Source organism: Squalius cephalus (assembly GCF_949319135.1).
Source record: "Squalius cephalus genome assembly, chromosome: 14".
Lineage (NCBI taxonomy): Eukaryota > Metazoa > Chordata > Actinopteri > Cypriniformes > Leuciscidae > Squalius > Squalius cephalus.
In genome coordinates, this window is record NC_137135.1 from 27,008,354 (window position 1) to 27,025,611 (window position 17,258).

Here is a 17,258-nt window from a genome sequence, read left to right on the forward strand (position 1 = left end):
TCATTATCACTATTTGGTTTTCATTCATTCTTTACAATAGAAGTTGTTTTCTCAAGATCTCGATTTCATTTTCTTGTGATCTCAAAAAAAAATTTAATCTCAAATTTAAAAGTTTATCTCAACATAAATTTCCTTGTGCTCAGTTATTTTGTTGATCAAAATTGTATTGTGATCTCAACTTAGTATTTTTTCTTTCTTTTTTTTTCTATAAGTCATGAGAGAACAATAACAAGTCATAACCCTGATGAGCTGTTTCTGCCATTTAGATTCAGGCATTTCTGTAAAAGGCTTTTCAAAGCACCTAAATCAGCTGTTATCTGCTGGATCTTGGCAGTGTGTAGAAGCGCTCATGCACTGTATATCCCTCTGATGCCTTCTGCCCACTTGCAAAGCAAACACTCTTGAGTCATCACGATTTGGTATGCTCGCACAACCATAACACAGAGACCTGTTTAAGCCGGGCTTCCTAAGTGGAGACTGGGAAATGGCGACTTGTGAGGAAATGGAGACATTGTCCTCTCATTAGTCTTCATAAGCCATCTTATCATCTGATCTTATACTTTTGCAGACTTACATATAGTATATACACACACGAGGACACCTATGGAATGAAGGCCACATATTAGAGAAGCTCTTACAGCTGCACTTCTCTCGTTCTCTGAAACCTGAGGCTTCTCTCTCTCTAAACCCTTGGCTTCTCTCTCTAAATATTTCCTTTGAGCTTGGGTTTCAGAGTCTTGTTATGCCAGGGGAATGTTGATTGGTCCCTTAGGTGTAATCTCACTACCCTTAGGCATCTGCCCTCCTCAACACACATGCACACACACATTCAGGTGATCATCAGCACTGAACATAGTACTGTTAGACATCTATAATGGGATATCCCTGCATGTGTTAAAAACCCAACCGATCCCTGGAAAGGGCAGGACACATTCTCTCACAGTGCTTGTCTTGTTTTGTTTCCTGTTTTTTTGTCTTTTGTGGGTTGTTTGTCTTGTTTTGCTTTATTTTGTCATTATCATCCAATGATAGTGGGTATTTAACTTTGGTATTTCGTTTCTGCCTAATTTAAGGTTTAGATCTTTGTCAAAAGCAGCAGTATATCTCCATCTTTCACCTTTGCAGTTTTTAGTGTTTTAATAATAATAATTAATAACTTTTTAAAATAACACTGCTATCAAAAGTAACATTAATTTCTGCATTTATATATGTGTTTATGTATGTGTGTGTGTGTGTATATATATATAATATAACGTGTGTGTGCGTATATGAATATATATTCAATTCAATTTCAGTTCACATTTATTTGTATAGCGCTTTTCACAATATATATCATTTCAAATCAGCTTCACAGAAAATTAATGCCTACATTACAGCTTAGATTGATCAGTTATCAGAGGTGACTGTGTCCAAGTAATGTATTTCAGAAATGTACATGTACAAATCACACAGTTAGCTAATAATTTATTAATTTAAACAATGTATTAATTTAAGGCGGAAACAATTAGATCATTGAAGTAGGCCTAATGAATTCATGTTGTTAACAAATGATTAGGATATATAGAAAATGTATATATTTAAAAATGTATACATATTTATTTGTGTGTGTATATATAGAGTATATTACACTCATCTTTCATTACTATTGCAGTTTTTATTGTTTTAAAAATATTGTTTATTATTACTATTACAAAGGTCTATATGTTTATAAAATATTAAATCTTATTAATTATATTATATCATATTACATTACATTACATTAGTATAAATTGATATACTGTAACATTTTTCACTTTTCTGTAACATCAGAAGCTTTTTGGTATTGGTCATATTTTCTGTGGATTTCTACTGCGTACTTAAGGGACGATAGAGTTAACTTCAAATGTCTGTGTCATTAAGCCAAATGTGATGTTATTTAGATATCTAGGTTTAAAAAATGTCAACAGTGCTATTTGTGAGACATTTAAAATACTTTTGAATTGTTCAGCCTTCGCTCCTGTTTGCTCTGCATAAACCTGCTTTTATTAGTTATTTTATCTCTTGGATACAGAAGGGTTTGTTTGTGTCGTGGTCTTCACTGAGTTGGAATGTGAAGCCAGAAACATGTTAGACCGCTGTTGAACAGGAGCTGCAGTTAGAGACATGCACAAGTTTGTTTACCCACAATGCTCAGGGATTTAAAGCTGTGAGGACCAGCCTCCCTGAGGAAAGACAAAATTTCTGTTGTAATGATTCACATTCACTCATCAACCGTGTCTACACCAGAAGCGAGTGGCGCAATGCAACAGAAGCAGGTAGAACCCATTATAATAAGTGATTCTGTCTACACTAGATGCAACATAACAAATTCCCGACAGTAAACTGATGCCCGTTCTATTTCTGATGTACTTCAAGCGCGAAGAACAAATGCATTTGCAAAAGTCGCTTTGTCGCGTCCAGTGTAGACACCGTGTCAGACCTGCTGATAGGTAATATAGGGGAAACCTCTTTTTTTAGTAGTTGTGTCCAGATTCGGTGTGAGGTGTCCCCTCCCGGAATTTGGATCATTTTATGAGTGCCCTATCGTTCCAGCACATGAGAGGCAGCAGATGTGTGATTTTATGGGAAATTTATATGAAGTACAGCAGCATTCCTAATCCAAACAAAGAAGCGTCCTCCCACACGTCCCGAATCCTTACAATAACAGCTTCTTACTACGAGGTATATTTTCTGCTGAAAGTTCAATTTTCGCCATTAAAACTTCGTCTAAAACAACAGTCAGGTCAAGTCAAAGATCCCAATTTTTCTTTGGCCCAGTCAGTGTTCATTAAGATCTTCCAGGTTTAATCAACACACAGAAATATTCCTGGCTCCCGATTTGAGCCCATGCAGCTGGGACAGAACATTCCTTTAAAATAACCCCTAAACCCAGACGTATGCTCTCTTCGATTGCTTTAACAAAACGAGAGCGCGAGAAGAGGGAGGTCTGCAGCTTTGCTAGTGCTCAGGGTAAATTCCCATGCTGTTGTGTTTCCTGGTCATGGCCATTGAAAGGCCTTGTTCTAACAAACGAACCATCACACCCAGCTTTGGCTTTACTCTCTCCGTAATGAAGCGTGCCGTATGTGCGTTCTCACTTTGATGCCCTGTGCATTGACAATAAACAGACGTAAACCCCATGTGCAGAAGTGTCTGGTACTCTGCTTGCAAAATCCCATGTTATTATTGGGATTGATTACCTTGGCGTCGAAAAAGAAAAGGGGGAAATTATCCTAGTGTTCATGTGTGGTTTCTCATCAGACATATCTGAACAGTTTTATGATTTATTGCATTACAAATCTCTATCATAATGAATTCATTCTTTTGAGTTGCACGGGTTTCAGAGAAATATTTACATTCCGGCTGATTTAGTCAGTTATACAATTGTAATAATGTCATTTCGCATGAAATGTTTATCAATATTATACGTTATTCTGTTCATGTTTGTGTGCAGGGTACCAGGGAGACCCTTAGCCATCACTGCGGCATTCTGGGAGATGCTCTGCACAAGGAAAACGACTTCGCTCTCATCATAGATGGGAAGACGCTGAAGTACGCCCTCACTTTCGGGGCACGCCAGTATTTCCTGGATTTGGCTCTTTCCTGCAAGGCCGTGATATGCTGCAGGTATGTAACTGTACCTGGAGAATGAGTTGAAAATCAGGAGCAATAACTACTAACAGTAACGAACGCTTACAGAGTATTACAGCAAATTTTAAAGATCCATTGAGCCAGAGGTTTTCCAAATGGGGGTCCATGAAAAATGTGAGAGAAAAAAGATTAAGTGCTATACAAATAATACAACTACATTTGAATTGAGATATTTCTTTTATATTTTAATATTGGGCATAAAAAACATAGAACTTAAGTGGGTACTTGAAAGTAAATATTATCCAGATAATATTTCAGTTTCTTTTGGCTTAAGTACAGTGCCAAATAAAAGTTAATCATTTAATTTTGGACGCGAAAGTCTTTTTAAAATATAATGCTTAATGTTTTTCTCACACAATCTGAATGGCTCATGCAGCATGAAAATGTCAAGCTCACTTTTATTTTATGAAGGAGGTCCATCACAAGGGCATCATTGTATTTGATTGTCTTTGACATCAGAAAGTTTGAAAACATTTTTCAGTTTAACTATTGCTACAAATGAAAGCAAGAGATATTTTTCCAGGGTCCAAGTAGAGGGAAAATTTTTAAATTTTGCTTAGGGTTTTTTTTTATATATACATATATGTATATGTAGTTTTATAATAAAAGTGTCCAATTATTAAAACATTTCTCTGTAATCAGATGCTGTTTTAAATGTTTCCATTGTTGAACCAACATACACAGGAAGTTATACTGTCATTCTCTGCTTAAATTTTTACTATTTCACAGGTGGGTGTAAATATCTTTGTAGGTTAATAACCCTTTTTGCCCTCCGGGGAACTGACGGCATCACTGGCCATTTTTTTACACTTACAAAAACATCAAGTGACTGGCAGACAATTACAGGGAATTGCCGCTGCGCTGTTTAAGGAACAAATTACCTTCCCTTTAGGTCACAACCTTCCCAATAAACATAATTATACTAGCTCTCAAAGCAGCAATTTACTAATGAGTGTTATTTTTTTTATAATAGTAGATTGTGAATATCTGACAGACATTCTGACTACAAAGGTAAACTGTGTGTTAGCAGACTAGAATGAACCATTCCAAAAAAACGCTACACAGAGAAAGAAACATATGAGGAACCAATTGAGCGTGACAAGGATCTGCCAAAAATCAGTGTCAATTTCCAGAAACAACGCACACCACAGGTGTCACAGCCATTATGCAATGCGTGATGTAATCTATCCGCTCTGCTTTTGCTCACTACACACACACACACACGGACAGCCACACGGTGTCCAGAGGAGAACAGATTTGTGCCTGTTGATGAATAAACGTTAAACTGACTCTAGAGGTCTCCTGCTATATCGTCAGCAATCTCCGGTTCACTGGAGAGTCTTACATCACTCTACGTTCATTGCTTATAGGATGACCTGTGAATGTTAAGCCAGGGTAAAACCCCTGAGGAGCTTTTCTAGCCAAAAGCGAGACCTTAATTTAATTTGCTGACATGGATGATGCAGTACTGTAATGCGCTGCTAACATTTGTATATGTTTTTTAAAAGTCAGAGATTCTGGGCTCAGGTCGGCCATCTTCTTAATCGCAGATTAGCCTGGTTTGGGCATCTTTAAGGTGTGGATTCATCCGTTTCTAAATATTATAGTCCGTTTTCTTACACTCTGAAAAACCTGGAAATATCCAACTTGTTTTTTCCAGGCTTGGAAAATGAATAAGTCCTGGAAAAGTCCTGGAACTTTCTATAGTAAATAGACATTTTTCAAGTTTTCTGGTTTCTCTAAAATATTTAAACAGCTGGAAATATGTGCAGAACTTGTGTAAAACTTGCTTGCAGTCTATAGAAATGTTCAGTTTGTGAGTCACTTGTTCCTTTAATTCAGTCCCCCCTAAAAAAAAATATCAAATTACTAATTAGTGAATCAAAGTGATATTTTACAAACCATCACAAATGAATGAACAGGGGACACACTCCAATTATTTTAAAGAAAGAAATACTTTTATTCAGCAAAGTCCATTCAGTGTAAGTAAAAACTTTACTTTTATAGAAAGTTTATATTTCTAATAAATGCTGGGGTTTTTTTCTGTTTTTTTTTACATTCTATTCATCAAAGAATCCTAAACATTCTGAAAATGTATCATGGTTTCCACAAAAATTGTTAGCAGCACAACTGTTTTTAACACTGATAATAAGAAATGTTTCTTGAGCAGCAAATAAGCATATTAGAATGATTTCTGAATGATCATGTGACACTGAAGACTGGATAATGATGCTAAAAGATTTGGCTTTGCTATCACTGGAATAAATTTACATTTTCAAATATGTATTCAAATAGAAAAAAAATAATTTCTTTCTCCCCTTTTTAAAGACTAAAAAAAGAGCTGCAATTTTCTTTCGAAAGACTACTATGGGAAAGTTTCTAAATGGTAACCAGAAGCAATAATTTTTGGTGCAAATTTACAATTTGAGCACTGAATTTTAGTGTGAGAGTTTGCAGTCCTCTTTTAACCTCTCTTTTTGAAGACACAAATTCATCATATGACGTTGAGATGTGACAACAGCTGTTGAGGTCGCAACACACGGCTAAGAAATCATATGGTTGTCAGCACTAATAATTGGCAACAAGAAAAATTGCTTCAGATCCCTCTTTAAAGGGACCATTGCAAATACGCAATTAGGCTGTAAATACCCAATTTTTTCTCTTGAGAAAATATATAAAATGTCAATTTCAGCCGTAGAGAAATGTTAAAACAAATGTTTTAACATCAAAGCAAAGATTACGCAATTTGTTTTTATTTATTTAATTAATTGTTTATTTATTTTTGCAGGGTTTCGCCTCTGCAGAAGTCTGAGGTGGTTGAGATGGTGAAGAAACAGGTGAAAGTGATCACTCTGGCCATTGGCGATGGAGCCAATGATGTGGGCATGATCCAGACCGCCCATGTGGGTGTTGGCATCTCTGGAAATGAAGGACTGCAGGCTGCCAACTCATCAGACTACTCTATTGCACAGGTGAGAAACCATCAAATTACACATACCTGCAGGAAGAAAGAATAAGAAAAATGGAGAAATTATAAAAAATGTGTATAATATATATATAAATTCTTCTAAAACTGAAGCAAGTATCTGTTCCCCATGTAAACTAACACTTCTGTCTCATGTTACTACTATGCGACTCCCAGAAAATGAATCTGGTTCTAGATTATGAATCTAGGTTGAAAGGTTAAAACCTGTGGCTCATAGATTCTGCAGTATGAGATACCAAAACAGGTCGGTCAGATCAGTTTACATAGCTGGGGTGTTCTCTTACTCAAACCCCTGCTGACGGCAAAACGAGACCTGTCCTTCTTATGTAAACTTAATTAAAAGATGTTTTGTAATTCACAGATTTCGATACAGCATAATCTTCATTGTTCGTTAAGCAAAAGAAGAGCTCAAGTGTCGCGGATCGCTGTCAACATCGCTCTCTATCTTTTTCCCTTGTGTCACATTGTTTTGTGCAGTTCGTGGAAACATCCCTCCTCACACTTGTTTTTCTATACTGCCCCGAGCCGTCCGTTCACTGGCCTCATGCATCGGATTACTCAAGAAAGCATCTTGTCTTTTCTTAAGTGCCCTCGTCATATTGTAGGTAGTGGTGGGTGGAGGTGGTGGGGAATGCGGGTAGGTTCACAGAAAGTCACCTGAACTGCCTTCCAGCAAAATGGCTCGTATGTGATGTGCTGGATCAGACGTCAAACTTTTATGTACTACTACTGTCAGCTAGTATGCATGCACCATCTTAATCCAGTGTTGTTTTGCACTGTAAGGCTTTTCACAATGTTGCTTCTCATCAATTGTTAAACTAGATGAAGATCGTAAACATACTATGTCTACTATTTACTATTCATATATACAGGGTATGTACAGTATATATGAATGTGTGCGTGTGTTTGTGTGTTTGTGTGTTTGTGTGTGTGTGTGTGTGTGTGTGTGTGTGTGTGTGTGTGTGTGTGTGTGTGTGTGTGTGTGTGTGTGTGTGTGTGTGTGTGTGTGTGTGTGTGTGTGTGTGTGTGTGTGTGTGTGTGTGTGTGTGCATATATACAGACACGCACGCTGCCCAGCCAACAAAAGTCGCTGTTTGGATTTAAATAGCAAATGCTTAATAATCTATGATTGGATCATTATTGCAGTGATTATTATGTTTCTAGCATGTTATATGTTTGGCAACAGTTTGGCAAGATTCATCAGGCTCAAACTGTGAAAGACTTGTTGTGATGTTATTTCCAGGATGTATGTATACATGTATGTATGTAATCTCTTTCACAGACTACTGGGTGCTGCACCATCACTGCTGTATTACAGTCATTTGTGTTGAACCCCGGGTCTTTATTTTTGTTTGGTGTGTGCTTTGAAGATGTGATTATATTGTTTATGTGATGGATAAATCAGTATGCAAGAACACTGCAGTTCTTTATCCTGTGCTTCAACCCCATGTCAGGCCCTCTAAAGATCAGCAGATTTTAAGACTCCACTGTAGTCTGTCTGTCATCAACTCGCTCTCCTCACATCCAGAGGTCAAACAACCCCTTTGCCCCTCAAAGGCCCTCCATACCCCTTACATTCCACCCTGCTGTTCCTGCCTTCGTATGAGTGACCCAGCTGTTTGTTTTACAGGAATGATGTTTATAGCATTGTCACATTGAGGGTGCTCTTGAGGAAATAAAACATGGCATCCCTAGATAGCGCCTTTGATCATGTTTACATACAGCCACGTTACTTGTTTACACTGTCATGGAGGGTCCAGTAAGCCCCTAATCTTGAGCACCTGTACAAGTTCAGCTGTTTGCATTTCGCATTTATGTCTGCAATAGGTTGTAGTGAGTGTGTTTAACATGCACAAACTTACATCCGTTACACTTTGCAACTAATAGCATGTCGGTTGTGTTCTTTTATTGGTTCAATTTCATAAACTGAAAACAATTTGTATATATTTATCCCCAGTATCCTGATTTTGCTCTACATGTAAACATCTTTATCAGCATTAGGGGGGCTTATTTAGTGATTTTGACGATTTTATGAATTTTCAGCATATTGTTTTGCATGTAAAATCACACAGTATTCATTCTCTCGCCCTAAGCAGAATTGTGCTGTGAAGCAAAAGTGGTGTTTTGGTGCTGAGCCTGTTTTTGGCATGTAGCGTGCCAAACTCTGCAGAAATGCTCTGTAAATATATTTATCAACACAATCTTTTGTAATATAAGCATTTATGAAGCAACATTATAAACTGGAGTGAACTACTCACTGACTGTTTGAAAAAAGACATCTTTCTGGCTTGGTGAAAGTTAAACACAGTGACAGCAACACAAACAGCACTTTATATTCAGTAAATCTGACAGAATCCAGATGATTTAAGCAGTTTATATCTACAGTTTGGGTGTTGGGTTCCGTTCTGATTAGATTACGTACCATTTGAATGTAATTTTGTTTCTTAGATTTCATGACGAGGAGATTTATAATAATTTTCATTGACCAGCTAGTCAACCTGATAAACTTTTTATAATATAAGGCAGATTTTTAAAAAATACTTTGTGTTCTAACCGAAAAATCACTTTATTTTCTTTGTAAAGCTGCAAAAGCTTTTCTCCCCTCCTCTGCTTTTCAACAACTAACAAAGTCTTACAAGACAGATTGTTCCTGGAATATGGGTGAGAGAGTGTTAGTCTTGTCCCTGAACTCCAGGCTTCCTGTTGCCCAGCATGGATAAGATTGCCTCTCTATTTTCGAATCCAAAAGCGCTTTCTGTGTTGGCTGTGGAACTGTAGATCTTGTGTAAACGATAGGCCTTAATGAACTTATCTCTGTCCTCCCTTCTCTCTCACAGTTCAAGTACTTGAAGAATCTTCTGCTGGTTCACGGTGCCTGGAATTACAACCGCGTTGCCAAGTGCATCCTGTATTGCTTTTACAAGAACATTGTGCTGTACATTATTGAGGTAAGAAAGTCTGTGCACGCAATATGAAATTAAGATGATTTTCACCTAAAAATGAAAACTGTCTACTTCACTCTCATGTTGTTTCAAACTCAAGCAATATACAAAATGGATGACTAAGCACCATGCCTGTTATTGCATTAACCATTAATGCCTATTTCAAGGAGATTGAATGACCACTCCTTGATGAAATTAACTGGCATTGCATGCATGTCGGTAGTGGAGAGTCTCCGTCCTGCTGTAGGAATGCGGGGTCTGTCGATGTGAAGCCCACAGGCCATCCATCTCTGATGGTATTTGACAGTTTCCAGGCCTGGTGCTGATAGCCGGTTCAGAGACCTGACCTGACAAGTTAAAGGGCTGCTATCAGCACCAGCTTTATCATGAGGGGCGTTTGGCTGTTTTGATCTATAACACACTTGGTTTAGGAGACATTACACCTTGAGGACAAGCTTTAGGTTTCCTCGAGCTGAAAGAAGAGTTAAGTAGTAGACTAACGGTCTGGAAGCAGCATTAGACCATTTAAGTCTCTTTATTTAATGTCAAAGGTCTCTGAAATGCATTAAATGGACCTTTGGTCATGCTAGCAGGCAAAATATAAAGTATGTGACCAGATGTAAACATCATATGTTGCATTTTCCTAGGTGGTGTTGGCTTATGAGTTTGAAAATCATAATTACAATATGATTTGGGCTTCATTTTTCTCTCTTCACTTCTGGACAATTACAAGACACCTTTTAATCTCTAATGCTACAAAGTAAAGAGTAAAGCATTCACATTAGCTGTGCAGTTGATGCTTTATCCATGTATTTTATCATTCTTGCATAAAATCTTCCCTCTGTAGGCAACTCACTAAGATTTGAAACAGACCAACACCAGTATTCATGAGCTACAATCCCAGCAGAAACATGAGCACTTCAAAAATCCATATTTTTCCCCCTCGGCCCTTTTGCTCTTGTGTGCCACTTGACCCATGGACCCTTTTCCCTTCATCTTGATTTTGTTTTATGTGCTGTGGTAAATCTCTGAAAAAGCCCCTTAGATTTCTCTCTGTTGGCATCCAGTGCTGCTGTAGGTTGTGAGAACAAAAATGAGGAGATGAATCAGGACTTCAGATGACCATTGATTTCTTCTGCCCTCACTGAATGATACAGGCTTTTTCCTGTTTACACGCTTCTGTGCTGTTTAGATGTGGGAAGCTGCTGTGGTCTTTGTTCATAAATGTAGTGAAGTCATGATGCTTTTTTTCCTTTATTTTAAAATTCAGTGGATTAAATCGGTGGGAATCTCGGAGCCCTGTAGCTGTAAGCAATTATCGCTCAATGAATATGATATTTTAAACATTTTTGGTACAATTCGTGCAGGGTGGCTTTCATGTACTTTTCTTTTGGGTTTTGCCGTGGGGTTGGTGTATTTTGTTCCACAATGAAAGTTCCCCTTGAACACAAACATTTCTGACTGTGATCGCATTTCACACTTGCTCATCAATCAAGAAACAAGCATCTCTTTCCTTCTCTTTTTTTCTTCATTTGCATAAGAAGTGGCACAGGAACAACTACGTCCAGTAAATGGCCTTCCCCGAACACACCCTCCGAATACTTCTAGCCACTTTTCCTTTTTGTCCTTTTCTCTTTAAGCTCTGCTTTTGAATCTCCAAGAGAACTGAAAAGCACCCAGCGCACCCCAGCTCCTGGAGGTGAATGTATCTCCTCCTCAACCCATCTTTTGTTATGAGCAGAAAATGCACTCCCCCTCTCCATAAGGGGCTTTTCGAATATAATAGGCCAAAGCTTTACTGTTTCCTTGCCTCACACCAAAAACACCTCTGTTTTGTAAGGTCCTGACATTCAAGACACTTGCTTCCCAAGGCTCGGTTAAAGGGATACATTTGTCTGCCTAATAGGTTTACATTTTAGTCCGTGAAGACTTTTCTTCATCTAAGTTTTCCAGATTTTAACCTTAAGAAAGTGAAATAAGGATGTTAGTGGCCATTTTAGCCTTCTCAACGTGTGGTTATATGTGCGCATCTTAGATTTCTTTTAACCATCCAGTGTTGAAGTCCTATATGCTATAGTACCTTTATCAAGGGTTGTCCACCTGCTGAATTCAAAACAAACCAAGACATCATTTCAAGGCATCATAGCTGCATTTCTGGCACAAAATCGATTTCAAAATGTAACCAGAATTTTTTTTTAAATGTTTTAAATTTTTCTTATTATGCCCTTTTATGAAGTCTTGTTTTTGTTTTTGGGGTGTACTAGAATATGTTTTCATGCTGGATTGTTAAAAAAAAACACATTATTTTCCACACATTTTACACACGCCGATTTCGATGAAGCCCCTCCTTCTGAAATACGAAATGTGCTGTGATTGGTTAGCTGGCCAAGTGTGTTATGATTGTCACCGCTTAGCGCTTGTTTGGGAAATGTCCCGCCCCTCCATAACTGTGAGTTCTTTTCTAGTGTAAATATTAAGGTTGTTTCAAACCAATTCGAGCCCGATTCTGACATTGACGTGCAGAACGGATTTCATGCACAGACTTTGCAAGCACGGATTTCACAGGACATTTCAGAGTGGTGTGTTTTTTGTCATTTTCTTATACATTATAGATACGATGTTATCCACCATTTAATTGTGATATTTGTTGGAAAGCTAGGTAATACAAGCAGTAATCGATCACAAAACCATGGTTAATTTTCCTATGGAGCGGTGCACTGTTTGTACATGAGCAACAGAAAACAAGCTGTTCTCCATAAAATGTGCAACCCCTCTAAGTGCATCAGCCTTAGGAAGGTCAAACAAATGAGTTTTGGAAGCATTAGGGGGAAAACAATGCTGACATAACACTATAACATGGCAACAGCACTGTCTTCTGTAATGCAGCTCAACCAGGCCTCGTCCCCTTTTTTGCGCATTCCTTGGGCAGAGATTATTTAAATGAGTACCATTGTGACTTCAGAAGATTCGTTCAAAAATCGCGTTGTAGTCGAAACGAGCCGTTCGTTGTAGTTCTTGAAAAGGGGATTCTGTTAAATAAAATATCTCCCTTTGGACTTTGAGCTTTGTAACCTTGCAAATCTTTTTTATGCTCAAAAAGCAACATTACAGAATAAATAAAATTGAAAAAGTGGAAAAGCATAATAGGACCCCTTTCAGCACCAAATCAGCCTATTCAGAATGATTTCTAAAGAGTCATGTGACACTGAAGACTGCATTTATCTCAAAATAGTACAACATTTATCAAAAAAATTCACTCTTGATGAGCTTTAAAAAGTCTTACAGACCACAAACTTTTGAACAGTAATGTATCTAGGTGGTGCGCAGAGTTGCTTCTTATGAGCAGTGTTCAGACAGTTCAAATCAGTTTATAGTCTATGTAGGCAGTAGACTGCACGCAACTCACTAGGTTTTGGAGCGGAGCTCTAGAATGGTTTGTATTGTTCCAGTTTTGTTGGAAGTTCCAGATGTGGCACATGTGGCACACCATGGCACATGATCTTCCTTTCATTGTCAGACAAAAAACTGTAAGTTTGGGTTAACTTAAACATTTGTCATGCTGGTTTGTTTAGTCCCTGGTTTGTGGTCTTGCATTCTTTTAACATGAGCAAAAATTAACAGGGGGAAAAAAATATTTCAGAAACTTGGTTGGATTAGCTGCTTTGAGACATGCAAAAAGCCTCTCTTACAACCAAATTGCTGTGCTTGCTGTCATTATCCTGCTGGGCTCTTGAGAGCTTGATTGACAGCTCTTCAGCAGGCACCAGCAGGGCTGACGGACAAGTAGCATTTCTGAGGTAATTACAAGAGCCTCATTCAGGCAGAGCAGCAGGCTTAGAGAAAGACTGCAGGCCCTGAGAGGAGGCAGTCTCACTGGTGCCATCAATATAAAACACCCAACTGGTTCTTTCGATTCTTCTGTCACTCTGCAATTCAATTGGCCTTCTTTATTGTCTTACCCGCATTTTCTTAGGTTTTCTGGAGATTCTTGGGGTTTTATACTACTGTTCAAACGTTTGCGGCTAGTACTTTCAGCAGCTATTACTCCACGTTTCAGTTTTACATTATCCTTTTGAAATAATTCTAATATGCTGATTTGGTGTTCTTATTAGTGTTGAAAACGGTTGTTCTGCTTAATATTTTTGTGGAAAACGTGATACTTTTTTTCAGGATTCTTTGAATAGAAAATTCAAAAGAACAGCTTTTATTTGAAATAATGTTTTGTAACATTATAAATGGATAGAGAGCTTTTGATTGCTAGTGGTACATGAAAAATTGCACAAAATGTATAGACCTTATGTATCTCCGCCCCTTTTCAGCGCTGCGCTCATTGTGTTCTGTCTTCCGGTTTGTATTTCCACAGCATGAAGGTAAGATCTTGCGGATTTATGAATGAACAGCTTAAAAATCTTCCCCATCTACTGACATTTGTTATGACATCTGCTTCAAACATTACAATGCCCATGATAACTTTCGTTAGCTCTACAAGTAAATCTACTTCACCAGCTAATTACTCAACAGCGATGCCATAGAAATATACAGAGCTACTGCAAAAACGGAAGTTCAAACACAAAAAGTCTAAAGATTAGTGTGCTCTTGTTTCTCTGGTGCTTTTCACATTCAGTGAATTTGACATTGCTATTTCATTCTTCTTTTAACAGACTTTTAAAAGACAGAAATCATGAATTTATTGATTTATTTTATTGTAATTACAGCTATCTTTTTTTTTTTTTTTTTTTTACACCAAGAACAAATATCTTAGTCTTTAAGTAAATATAAAGTAGGTGTTTTCCAAATTTGTATTTATCTATTTGCTTTAGAACAATGGCAACACAAAATCCGGTAACACTTTGTTTGGTAGCACTTTATTTTACAGTCCTGTTTCGTATGAACATACTATGTACTTGTTGTGGTAATGACACCAACTGGGTAATAACTAGATACTAACCCTGAACCTACCCCTAAACCCTAATTTAACCTATGTAGTTACCTTACACTACTCAGTATTTTTGTGGGAGAGTACACTTTAAGTACATAGAAAGTGCAACCTTTTATTCTAAGGTGATGTAGTTACACGTTACTACATGTACTTACTATAGTAGCTGTAAATAACTGTAAATTATGCATAATTACAAGTAACTAACCATAAATGTAACTATACTAAGCACTATATACTATACTAAGTAGTTAATTAATATTACTCAGTAATAATGTAACTGTCACCTTATTTAAAGTGCAACCAAATTTCTTGGAAATATTTATTTGATTTTGTTGTCTTTTATAATATCCTTTTTCATATTTTTCTTGCACAGTAAAAATTGTGTTTTTCTGCTTGAAAATATGTAGCTGCCTTTTATATTTTATGAACCTTTGTTTTGAATAATTGGGAGTTTATGATTTCTAGCCTGATGGGATACCAGCCTATCTTGAATAAGCATCCCACTGAAAAAATGAGCTTATACCAGTTTAAAGTGGTCAAGCTGGGATTTTTACAATGCAGTAGCTTGTTTATTGCTGGTCTAAGGTCTGCCAGATTCGCACCAGCTGGACCAGCTGTCATGCTCGAGAGCACATCTAAGCTAGTTTTAGCTGGATTTTCAAGTATAGACATGGTAAAGGAGTTGTTGGAGGGGCTGTCTTTCTCTTATTCTCTTTTCCTTCGGGTCCTTCCCGCCCAACCTTGTGCAGAGGACAGGGGTGGAATCACTGATTTAAAAATTCCCTGAAAAATACGGCAAGAGCCCCTCTGGACGAGTCTCATGGGGACACACGATCTCGCTCTCTCACACACACACACATCTCGCTTTTTTCAGATTGTGCAGTGGAGGGTAGAGGGCAGTCACACCTCCACGCCAAACCACTCTGAATGAGCCAGAGGAGGAGAAGAAAGAGAGAGCCCTCCACACTATGTCCTCGCTCCGTAATGAGCAAATCAATGAATCTGTCTCATTGAAGGAAGCTGGAGAGAGGGGCACTCACAGGACCCAGAGGACCAGGCCAAAACGCTCTCTCATATGCATGTACTGCTGCTCATGAATAGAGGCTTTATTTTGACTTAGCACAACAATATCCTGCAGCCCGTAGCCCCTCAATGAAGCAGACTCTCATTAATTCAGCTCTCTGACCCACCTGTTTGACTACCAGCATGCTGTTGGCCACAACTATGTGGTGTTTCGTGTGGCCTTTGATCAAATTGTGTATGTGAGGGATTTCTCAAGTCCAGAATTTGCTTGTGAGGACGAAAACAACATAATGTGTGATGTGACATTGGTAATTTATTCATGTTGCTGTGTGCGAAAGGTTTTCCGAAGCAGCAAATCTCTTTTAAAAACAATATCACGGTAGAATGCACCTGATGGAAAGGAAAATGGGAGTTGGAACGGGTGGGCGTGGGCTTGGGTGGGGGGGTCGCATCGGGGGAGTGCGGCCAATCCTCCCCTCTTCCTCTCTCTCTTTCTCTGCGATGCAGCCTGAGGGGAGGGGTGACAGACATTTGTTTTGGGAACATTTTCATGCTTTGGCTGGCTCTATGAAATGAGGGGCTGGTGTATGTGCTGTGTGTGTGAGGACCGGCGGGGGCTGCAGTAGGAGGGGGTTCTGTCAAAACCCCAAAAAATTAGTAGCAATTCACGCTTTCATAATGGAGTTAAATGAAGCGAGGAAATGTCCGCCTGGCCGTGGCACTGCGCACTAATCCTGGGGTCTGCTCAACAGTCGAGCCTCTCACACACACATCCACACAGAGATTTTCACAATAAATGTGATCCAAAGTACAGCAGAAAGCAAAAGTTGAACGGTGCTGCTCAAGATCTGGGCTTTGACTCGAGTACCGTATCATCACTACTTTGTATTCGTGAAAGAATCCTAAAAAATAAATTGGTTTCCACAAAAATATAAAGCAGCACGACTGTTTTCAACAGTTTTTTTTGCATCAAATCAGCATATTAGAATGATTTCTGAAGGATCATGCGACACTGACGACTGGAGTAATGATGCTGAAAATTCAGCTTTGCCATCACAGAAATTAATTACCTTTTAAATATATTAAAATTATGTACTAATTTTGAATTGTAACAATATTTCACAATACTTGTACTCTATTTTTGATCAATTAAATAACGCTTTGTGAAGCATAAGAGACTTGTATTATGAAACATAAAAAAAATTTACTGACCCCAAACTTGAACAGTATTGTAAAATGGTGATTAAATGAAATAATTACATTTTTTGGAGAACTGTCTTAGTAAAATTTTATACCCAATGACCCTTTGTTCTGCCATATCTGATTTGTCTTCATTTTGTCATTCTGAAACTGGATTTTTGATTATGACTGCTTTTATCCACTCTGAATTGCTGTCTTTATAACAGCTGCTGTGTGATATTATCACATTCTCCAGTTTCTAGATGACTATGACAGAGTTATGTGCCAGACTAGTTAAACTGATAGAGGTATTAAGTGATGAACTCCATCTCCATGGCATATGGTTTAGATATACATTTTTCTCTCTTCTCCTTTTCATTTGTGGTCTTCTCCCTGGTCCACCCTTAAACCCAATAACTCGCATCTTTCCTTTTTTTAAAATTGTTAAATCTATCTAGTTCTTTTGCACTGTTTTTTGTACAGTTTTAAATTTGTGTTGTGTGATAGAAAGTCTGATCTG

The 17,258-nt window shown here is 38.0% G+C and overlaps 1 protein-coding gene across 4 annotated transcripts in view; it reads left to right on the forward strand.

The window, feature by feature from the left end:
• atp8a1 (ATPase phospholipid transporting 8A1) overlaps positions 1 to 17,258 on the forward strand; it is a 130,227-nt gene that overhangs the window by 86,565 nt on the left and 26,404 nt on the right. For all 4 annotated transcript variants that reach the window (XM_079893171.1, XM_079893173.1, XM_079893170.1 and 1 more), the window contains 3 exons: positions 3,473 to 3,645; positions 6,458 to 6,641; positions 9,493 to 9,603. In XM_079893171.1, coding sequence (XP_079749297.1) covers positions 3,473 to 3,645; positions 6,458 to 6,641; positions 9,493 to 9,603 — 468 coding nt within the window. The remainder of the gene's footprint in view (positions 1 to 3,472; positions 3,646 to 6,457; positions 6,642 to 9,492; positions 9,604 to 17,258) is intronic.